General features: G+C 55.8%; 1 protein-coding gene across 1 annotated transcript in view; it reads right to left on the bottom strand.

Annotated features, from left to right (window-relative positions):
* The window catches only part of LOC142595037 (SUN domain-containing protein 3-like), a 10,800-nt gene extending 2,929 nt beyond the window's left edge, over positions 1 to 7,871 (bottom strand). Inside the window, 10 exon segments of the mRNA XM_075722117.1 lie at positions 1,087 to 1,179; positions 1,688 to 1,810; positions 1,812 to 1,856; positions 2,801 to 2,916; positions 3,309 to 3,393; positions 3,981 to 4,152; positions 5,089 to 5,225; positions 5,569 to 5,610; positions 7,041 to 7,221; positions 7,732 to 7,871. Of these exon segments, the coding sequence (XP_075578232.1) occupies positions 1,087 to 1,179; positions 1,688 to 1,810; positions 1,812 to 1,856; positions 2,801 to 2,916; positions 3,309 to 3,393; positions 3,981 to 4,152; positions 5,089 to 5,225; positions 5,569 to 5,610; positions 7,041 to 7,221; positions 7,732 to 7,871 (1,134 nt within the window).
* Between the last annotated feature and the right edge of the window lie 1,390 nt (positions 7,872 to 9,261).

The following is a 9,261-nucleotide window of genomic DNA, read 5'->3' as shown; positions in this document are numbered from 1 at the left end:
CGAGCTGCGGTGCTCACAGTTGATCCTTAGCCGCCTCCCGCGTAAGACAACTGTACCTTGCTTTAATCTTTCGTGTCTAGGGACTGTGTAGGCAGCAAGTGTGTGGATGTCAGGCTTTCTGCCACGTACTCCGGAAGCCTCCGGTAAGCTCGGGGGGTCGAGAGAGGGACAGGGAGCTCTCTTAGCAGTTAGCATCACAGGCAAAGCAGGGTCGAACTCGACTTGGTGAAAATTAATGGAGTTTATTGCCAGGCGAAAACTGACGCCCGTCCCCCGTCTTTGAGAGGATCACCGTGCACCCTGAATCGATAGAGGCAGGTGTAGGCCGGGGTGGCCCCAGTTGCTCAGCACTTGCAGCCTTACGTAATTCGCAAAACCAGAGAGCTCCTTCTGAAATGAGAAGAAGAAATGAGTTGCCTTTTCCTCTCTAGCATTTGACTACTGACAGAGTAGTGCCGCAGCGAGGGGACTCGTTCAACAGCTTACTTCTGGCTGCCCTGCGAGGCCTTTTTGACCTCTCGTGGTCAGGAGGTTCTTCTCCTGCTCTACCTCATTTGGCCATGAGAATAGTCAAGGAAGAAGCAGCTACCAGAAGCAGCTTCGGCAAATAGGTTGGCAAGGTCTTCTTGCCTGCTTTGAGGCGTGTGCTTCCGCAGTCAGAAGACCCAGTGGTGCTAGTGCCTTCTCTAGAAAGCCACCGGAACAGAATGGCCTCCCTGTCACCACGCGCTACCAGCAACAACAGAATCCCCAGCAAGCCCAGTATTTCTCGTCTTTAACTAGCAGGCCAGTAGCAGCGCATACGACGGGATGCGGCCACTTGGATGCGCTTGGCGTCCAGGCAGCCAAGCCGCTTTCAGCTTCAACCGCGGCGCTTGTAAGCGCTGAAGCTTAAACCCAAAACGCAAGAGAAGAACAACATCAGTGCGGGGCGTAACGCCGTCAGGAAGTTAAAGCAGAAGAAAGGCCGGCGTGGCACGTGCTCAAGGAGAGGGCTGCCTGTAGCCCTTTGGCAGGGAAGCTTCTGCCCAGCCAACCGCATTTCTCCTCCTCTCCTCCAATTCTCCTCCCTCTTTGCTCCCGTACCTTCAGCTGGAAGGTCTGCCTGGGATTCAGCACCGCCTGGAAAGTGAACTGTCCCAGGAACGTTCCCTGCTCCTCATGTTCTTCCTTCAGGCCCTAGAGAAAGAGAGGGGTGGAGAAAACAAGAGCGCCTGGTACACCGTGGGAAGACTTACCTTCAGTCAGTGAAGTACTGCTTTATTTCAGCTACGTTAGTCCAAGGACGAGGAGCACAAGGAGAAGACAAGAAGCTGCAGCGGGGGAGCACGCCATGCTTGCCTACTCTACGAGTCTCAGCTGAGAGTCAGAGAAGGAGCAGACGTTCCCAGTGAGTGCGGGGTAACCTGAGGATCACGAATGCCCACTGGGATTGGAAGCCAAGAAGGTCTAGGACCGTGCACCGTGGCCAGCTCCTTTTTCCCTGTGGCTCCTGGGGTTGCACCTTGCCCCAGGAGCTTCCTTTTGAGCGGTACATTGGATAAGAGAGGAATACAACTCCAAGGAGCTTGTTTCTTCTGCGAGGCAGGGGAAAGCGCAGGCCGCTGGACTCTCTGACCTGTATTCCCTCCCGGCTTAGAAAAATGCTATGCAACCCCCTGCCCCCGACTCTAGAGAAATCACTTACGTAGACAGCAAAGTCCTTTGGGGCCCTGGAGATACTGTCTCCATGGAACGCTGTCCCTGAAACGTGGTCCATGGTGACTGCCCTGGGAATGATTGGCTCAGACAGCTTGACGAAGACGTGTCCCCTGACTTCCTGGGAAGGGCCAGCAGTTTCCCGGATGATTTTCAGGCTGAAAGGAGAAGAAGAAACCATGTTCACGTGGAGAAGGGTGCCCTGGCTCTCATTCCTGCCGCGCGCATCAGAAGATTAAGAACCGATGTGGCCAAGCAGTTCTGCTCGGAACCACAGCCAATGCCTTCGGTCGGACCCTGTGGGTACGGAACAGAGAAGCAGTCACGAGAATTCACGCGTCACGAGACCCCTTCAGCGCAGAAGCACTGGATTGCTTCTTGCAGGGACTGCAGGGAGCTGGCTGCGCTACTTGTAGAAGCTCTCCGGCCTCTCCGGTCCGGAGCAACTCGCCAAGAACAAGCAAGGGACGGTGCGGCTGAAAGGCACCCGCCCAGGGCAGGTGGCAACTAAGGGCCCCCACCTGGACGAGCCTTTCCCGTAAGGGAACGCAATCGCTCCCTCTCATCCAGTCCCACCTCCTTCCACGGGCAGCAGCCAACTCTTGCACTTGTGCAGGCAGCTCCGGAGCAGTGCCTGCATGGCTTGCAAGCACAACGTGGGGCCGGCCCTCCAGCAGTGCAGGCTCTCAGAGCCCGCTTGTGCTCCCTAAGAGGCCCTGGCGAGCTCACACCCCAGACCTCTGCAGGCACCTTTCCCATTCTCCTTCTGTGCCGCGCCTGACAGTTTTCACGGTGCCTGGGAAGAGCACCTTTCCCATTCTCCTTCTGTGCCGCGCCTGACAGTTTTCACGGTGCCTGGGAAGACAAAGACTGCAGGGCCAAGGTAGCCTGTTAAAAGCTCGCGCAGATGACCTGGGGCACTCCGGGAGAGGAAATAGCAGGGAGACACAGGAGGCGAGTAGGTCCATGCAAGAAGGCAGGAAAGAAAGCTTTGAGGAGCAAAGACAAGGGTAAAGGCAGCTCTCAGCAGCGTGTTTGGTTCCCGCTGCCTCCCCACTCCCCGCCGCCCCCGCCCTTTGCTCTTCCGTTCTCGGTGCTCTACCTCAAGAATAAGCTCAGGAGACCTCATGTGTTCCAGCACCGGCAGGGAATAGAAAAAGACTTTTCCTTTGGTAGTCCTGAAGGACGGCGAAGTCCTTGAATGAACGACAGCAGCCCCTGGAAATTAAAAGACGAGCACGATCAGCGAGCAATGTATAAGGAATATTGATTGCCCTGTTTGACTTGCAAAAAGGCTTCTAAGTAGTCATCCGTCTCCTACAGTGGGATGCCCCTCTTTCCTACTGGCACGATGCCTCCGAGCAGGGACTCATGAAACTGTCGTAAGGGGCCGTGGAGAAACGACAGGAACGTGAGCTAGGCTTTCTGCTCCTCAGATGTGGTCTGGCCCGTTCCCAACTCTGTCAGTGGGTACATTTTTAGGGCACGAGGTGGCCCCTTGACATTGTCGCCCCTCCTCTCCTACCACTGGGCGCGTTCAAATGCCTGTCTTGTCAAGCTGGAACCGGAAGCGCTTTGGAACTGGTTGCTTTGTACAATGTCACGGGCACCTGATGATTTGAGGGCATAGTCAGGCATGGGGACTTGGTTTTCTTCCAGCTTCTTCAAGACTTGATTGATTATCTCTTGAACAGCCTGGGAAGGAAGACAAAGGAGAGCACCTGTTAGAAGAAAAGGAACGGGGCCAGCAGCTCCCCTGCAAGGCCAGCCCAAGTGAGCTGGGGCAAGGTTAAACTCACACGGAAGGAACGCCGGCACTGCCCGGCAACCTGCCAGGTTTGCTCTACTCTGATTGACCGGTGTCAGAATGGAGGGGCTGCTCACTCCGATGCTCTGAAAGCTGAAGTTGCGGGAAGGGGCTTTTCCTGTGGAGGTGCCCCATGCCAGGCAGCACGGACGGACAAGCCTTCTGGGCCTGAGGTGGGACTGGGGGGAACTATGGACTGCTGGGACCATTCTTTCTTTCTTTCCGGTCCTCCCTTGAGGAGGGCCCGAGATCTGGACGGAGAGGAAGGTACGACTAAGACAACTGTCATTCCTGTCACGGCGCTCTCTTCCCCCATAAGGACGTGTGAGCAGCAGGAAAAGGGAGCGTGGCAATGCACAGCACTTGTTGCAGCAGCGCCAGCCTTTTGGCTGGCTATGACGGGGAACTGTAGTAGGATACATGGCGGAGGGAGGAACGAAACCTCTGAGTAGAGCCTTCTGCAGTGTGCCCTTACCCATCCGGTAAAGCCTGGGAGCTTAGCCTGCTTCAAGGCTTCGTGGAGAGCTCGCTCGGCGACATCCTTTACGCTCCACCGCAGGTGATAAAGCTCTTCCTGGAGCTTACGTAGCTGCTCTTGCAGGCTCAGGGTATTGCTAAGCGCTTCTCCGAACTCGTCCCCTGCTGGCCTACAAGAAGTGAGCAACGGAGAGACTGTAAGTGTATGTGGCTGGCCTCTCGGACGCCGTGGGGACATGAGCGACGCAAGAAGCCTGGCTCTGGATGACTGGCCGGCTAACCACGCCTTAAGCGGTTGGGAGAGTTAGTTCCGACGTTCTCAGAGCTTCAGGCTGAGAAGCTGCTTCCCTGGCTGCCTGGGTACATTTTGGGGAACTGCTGAACGTCTCAAACGCCCAAAGCCATCTTTTTCCCTATTACAAGGCGGCAACGCGTCATCAAAGCCATGCAAGAGCAGAGCTGAAGGGGTGCAGGTGGCAGTTCCTATAGAAAACACCAACAGGAAAGAGGAGGTGCGCAGTTTTTTCCTTTCAGAAGAGGGTCTCGAGGCAGGCTGCTGCGAGTTAAGAGGTAGCCAACAGGGGCATAGCATGCCGATCCCACGTCTGTTTGCCCAGTCTAGTCTCCCAATTCCTGCTACGCATGCGGCTCAGGCGTAAACAGGGGAGGCCCGCAAGACGCACAAAGAGCAAGGGAAAGCGGTTGCCGTTGCCAAATGCCGCTTCTCAACAGCAGCTCTCTCCCCAGTGTTGCTCTTTGTTCCCCTCCCTGAACCCGGGTCCCTACCGAAGCACCCTGCCCGCTTCCTTCCTTCTCCTTCCCTGCCTTAGGGATAGCCTAGTGAGACACGATCTAAGGGAGGCTGGGAGAGCTCTCCTGGATCAGCCCTAGAGCCCTCCGCCCCGGTTGTCTTTGCTGTGCTTGGCTGCCAGTATCTCAGCTCTCTGTGTTTTCCTCCACCTCTCTCCTGCTGCTCCCTCTTCTCCTTTCTTAGCATAACACGTCCCTTGCCTCGGCTAGCCTCTTCCGCTTGCTCGAGAAACACGCTTCTGTCCTCCCTCTCCGCTTGACGGTGGCAGCTGCAAGGCTGCCCTCAGTCCTTGAACCGTGCCCCCCTGCCAAAGCTCTTCATGGCAACTGCTGCTACGCTGACCTCAGCCTGAGAGAGAAGACGCTCTTTTTCCCTTGGCCTCTCCTCTCCTTTGAGGGGGCAATGCTGCTTGCAGGGGCTTTCTATTGCAGCCTAGCAATGGAAAGCCGCAGAGGTGTCTCCTAGCAGCTACTCCAAGCATCGAGGAGAGAAACGGGTGCAGGGTGGAGAAGGCTACCGTAGTTCCCCTTCTCAGGTGTTAGAAAGGTGGAGCTGCAAACAGCCCAGCTCAAGCAAAAGGGTGGCCCCAGTCCTCTGACGGAAGCGGGGAGCTGTAGCTGACCCTTTGGCAGAAGGAAGAAAGGGCAATGGGAGAATCTCAGGCAGCTGTGCCAGGTGAAGTTTGTGTGAGACAGGGCATAAACAATGTCCTGTTGGGGCCGAGGGGCAGCGCTCCTCTAAAGAGCCCTCTAGTCAAGGGGAAATGTTTTTTTACCTCCGAGTCTTCCAGTCCCCTCCAGGGAGGTGCAAAGCGCTCCTGGAACGACAATGAAGGCAATCAGTCATTCCAAATAGAAACAGGCCTTCTGCAGAAAGAAAGGCAGCGCACAACGACAGTCTCTGTACAGCCACGGGAAACAGAGAGTTACAGACGGGCATGGCTATTCGTGCTCGGGTGCTCCCGTACGTACACTCTGAAAACACCACCGTGGACCGGCGGGCAAGACAGAAGACCATTGACATGGGCATTGTCTTCTTCCAGACAGCTTCCCCTCTTTGACTGGGGCACGGCTTCCAGCTAAACACCATCTTTCCTACAAAGCCTTCTACCATTTGTCAGGCATTCATTCATTCCATAGGTCGAGAGGTGCATGCAACCTCTCTTACCTACTCCTTCGGTTTCCCAGTCTTCCTAGGCAGCTGGACTACTGTCGGGCAGGTTCCTGCTACACTTCCAAGGGTGGCTTGATTACAGGTCCTTTCTTGATACCACCCTGGAAGTGCCATTGCTACGGAGCTGCTTGCTGAACTACGCGCCCACAAGCGAATTTCTGAAGTGCTTGGCACGTTGAAGGCTGGGGCAGCAGGACTCTACTAGCCGTGATCAAAACCAAGGGACTCAAGTCTTGGCATGCAAGCCAGTGCTTTGCTGAAACCTACGCAGGCCCAAATCTGCCTCACCATTGTTCCTTATCAGCTGCGTGCAATGCCACGAGCTGCAGAGACACTGGGGGTTCGGTCCACTTGGCCTCACCTGAATGACCTGCCAGGGGTGGCTACTGTACCAAGCCCGAGCCACAGGCTTTTTTAATCAGTGGCACTTTATGGCCCTGGACTTACGCTGCAGTACCAGTCTTGATCTGAAAGAAACCTAGGGGTCACCTGCTGTTGGAGCGGCTGAATAGAGGAGGAGACGTAGGCCCAGCATACTGCTGCGGTCCTCCAGAGGCTTTTTTCGCCAAGCTGTCCCCGCGGTAAACACCTGCCAGTCATACACAAAAGCTCTCGTTACGCTTAGAACTTGGTCTAAGGCGGGGTTATGCCTCGCGCTGCCCGCTCCCCTTTCCGTGTCCTCCCCAGGTGCCATAGCTGTCTCTCCTCTTGTCGTCCTTTGCAGAGGTCGTGATGGCGTAGGGGCTGTGCAACAGACGGCCCTTCCCTCCCCTGGAGTATGCTCCTTGTCCTGCAGAAGCTTCTCAACGTCCTGGGGCAGGCGAGGGTTAGCCACTGCCTCTCCCTCAGCTTAAGAGAAGAACTGGCTTAGCCCTCCCGGGGAAGGCAGTCACCCCTTCGTCGCCCGCACACCCGTTCCTCTGAAGCAGGCGCGACTGACACAGCTCTGTCGGGGACTTTCAGCTCTTTAGCTGGGCTCCTCTGGTCACAGCAGGGGAAACGGCCCAGGGCAGAATGGAGGCCTGGGCACCTCCTAAAGCGCCATCCTCAGGCCTGAGCTCTACAGAGACTCACCGAAAGAGAGCAGACTGACAAGCAGCGCCACGTCACCATCTTCAGAGCCTTCGTCTTCCTACGAGCAGTAAGGAGGAAAAGGATGGTGAAGCTGGCGCTACCCGTGCGGTTCAGCAGCAGACTCGAGAGCATCAGTAGGGACTGCAGGTCTTGAACCTGGCATTCCTGGCGGGAGGATTGGCTTGGTCCCGCACAAGCTCGAGTCAGGTCAGCCTGTACCCCTACAGTTCAACAGCCTGCAAGGCAGGGGGGTCGTGTGTCTCCCCTCTAGCAGCATTTTCTTTAGCAGCTGGCTTATCACTGGCCCTTTTCTTCGCATAAATGCAGACAAATGCAGACCGGGTAAAAAGGAGAGGGAGAAAAGGAGAGGCAGGGAGGGAGGGAGGGTTGAACGTCAAGGCATGCTGGTAATCCATGGGGAACCAAGGAAACGCCAGAGAAAGACCTGGTGGCTAGGCCCTGCTCCCCTGAGCCTGATCGGCCAAGAGACAGCACACACCACTCTGCAAGACGGAAACTCCTCCCGCCTGTTCTAGGAGGCTCTCGAAAGGCTTACAGCGTACCCATCAGGAATAAACAGTCCCCTTTTGTTCTACTAGAAAACTTCTTGCACCCCTCAGAGGATCTTGTGCTCCTTTTCCTAAGGCAGACCGCTGGTGAGAAGCTGACCAGGTTCCGAAGGAAACCTCACCTGTCAGGAGAGCACAAGTCAAATCCACTGCCAACAGAAGAAGCGTGGGTATCCTCCTGGTTCTGGTCGAAAGGCAAGCCAACCTTGCAGAGCGCAATACAGGACTGTGCTAAGCTCCTGCAATTTCTAGGGCAGGACATATCTGGGCAACCGCTTGGGACTGCCTCCGTGTGATCAAAATGGACTCGTCCCTCATTGCGCACAGACAAAAGGCTTTCTCGGCCTAGTCCTGGCAGAGACTGAAGAGACTGCCGCTGCCTTCCCACCACCCTCCAGGCGGAGCTCTCCGGCTGCCCTCGTGTTCTTCCCCTGTCCACCCACCACCCACCCCAGCAGATGAGGTGGAAAATACACTTGGGGAAAGGAGAAGGATTTTTCAAACATACCCCGCTCAGAACGTGTTCCTTCCGGCGGCTGTCTCTCTGTACCCGCTGAGGTGCAGGGCACCAGGCATCCTCCTTGCTCGGGAGCAAGCCAAAAACTCTGCGATCTCCGTTCCCTCAAGACCGAGAGTGACAAAGGCGCAGGGACAACCCCGATCGTGTGCCCTGCTGTGTCTACATCAGCGCTGACGATGCTTTGTGATGTCACAACAGAAAAGCAGCTTTGTGATGTCACAACAGAAAAGCAGGGCCACATTTCGAGGCAAAGTCCAGCCTGACAGGGAGCAGGTTTTGCACTCCTCTCCGCAAGGGCAGACATGCTACAAAACCAGAATGTCTCCTACCAAGGGGTCAGCTCTTTGCATTCCCACTGAGGAGTGATACATTTGGGAGCTACCAAAACCCTTTCCTAGGGCGCTGCTGCTTTTGATGCTCTGCTCAAGGAAGGCCGCCTGCGGTGACTGAGGCCAGGCACCAAGTACCTTGAGTGTTTGTCACGTGGGGGCTCAGGTCCATGCTGGTGGCTCTTTTCTTGCAGCCCGAGAAAGCCAAGGGGGCCACAGGGGCACAAGGGGCGGGTGCCTTGCACGTTCATTTCCAGTGGTTGCCACTAGTGCTCTGCACTGCAGGGGACAGTAGACGAGTTTAGAGGAGAGGAAGGGAGCATACTCGACTCTGAGCATGGTTGCTGCTACACGTGCTCTTCAGAGGCTGGAGTCCTCCCCTCTTCCCTAGTAACAGGTAGCTGCCGTTTTGTTTTTCTCCCCAAACAAACGACTAACAGAGTTGGCAAAAGCATGCTACCTTTATCCCCAAAAGGAAGCCTGTCCAATCGCAGATGAAAGGCCAGAGCTACACTGTACAAAGAAATGGCTCTGCCAGCGTGGGTGCTCTGTTGGGTGAGAGCCAGGCTTACGAGACGACAGGCGCACGTCCCCCCGCACGCCACGGCGCCATGGGGGACTGCTGCTGCACTACACGTCCAGGGGGCATGTCCTGGTTTTGGCTGGGATACAGTTAATTTTCTTCCTAGTAGCAGGCATAGTGCTGTGTTTTGGATTTAGTAGGAGAAGAACGTTGATAACACGCTGATGTTTTTAGTTGTTGCTAAGTACTGCTTATGCCCGTCAAGGACTTTTCAGCTTCC

The sequence above is a fragment of the Pelecanus crispus genome, chromosome 16 (genome assembly GCF_030463565.1).
Source record: "Pelecanus crispus isolate bPelCri1 chromosome 16, bPelCri1.pri, whole genome shotgun sequence".
In the NCBI taxonomy this organism is placed as follows: domain Eukaryota; kingdom Metazoa; phylum Chordata; class Aves; order Pelecaniformes; family Pelecanidae; genus Pelecanus; species Pelecanus crispus.
Note: the sequence above shows the minus strand (reverse complement) of the source record. Positions and strands in the feature narration are given on the sequence as shown.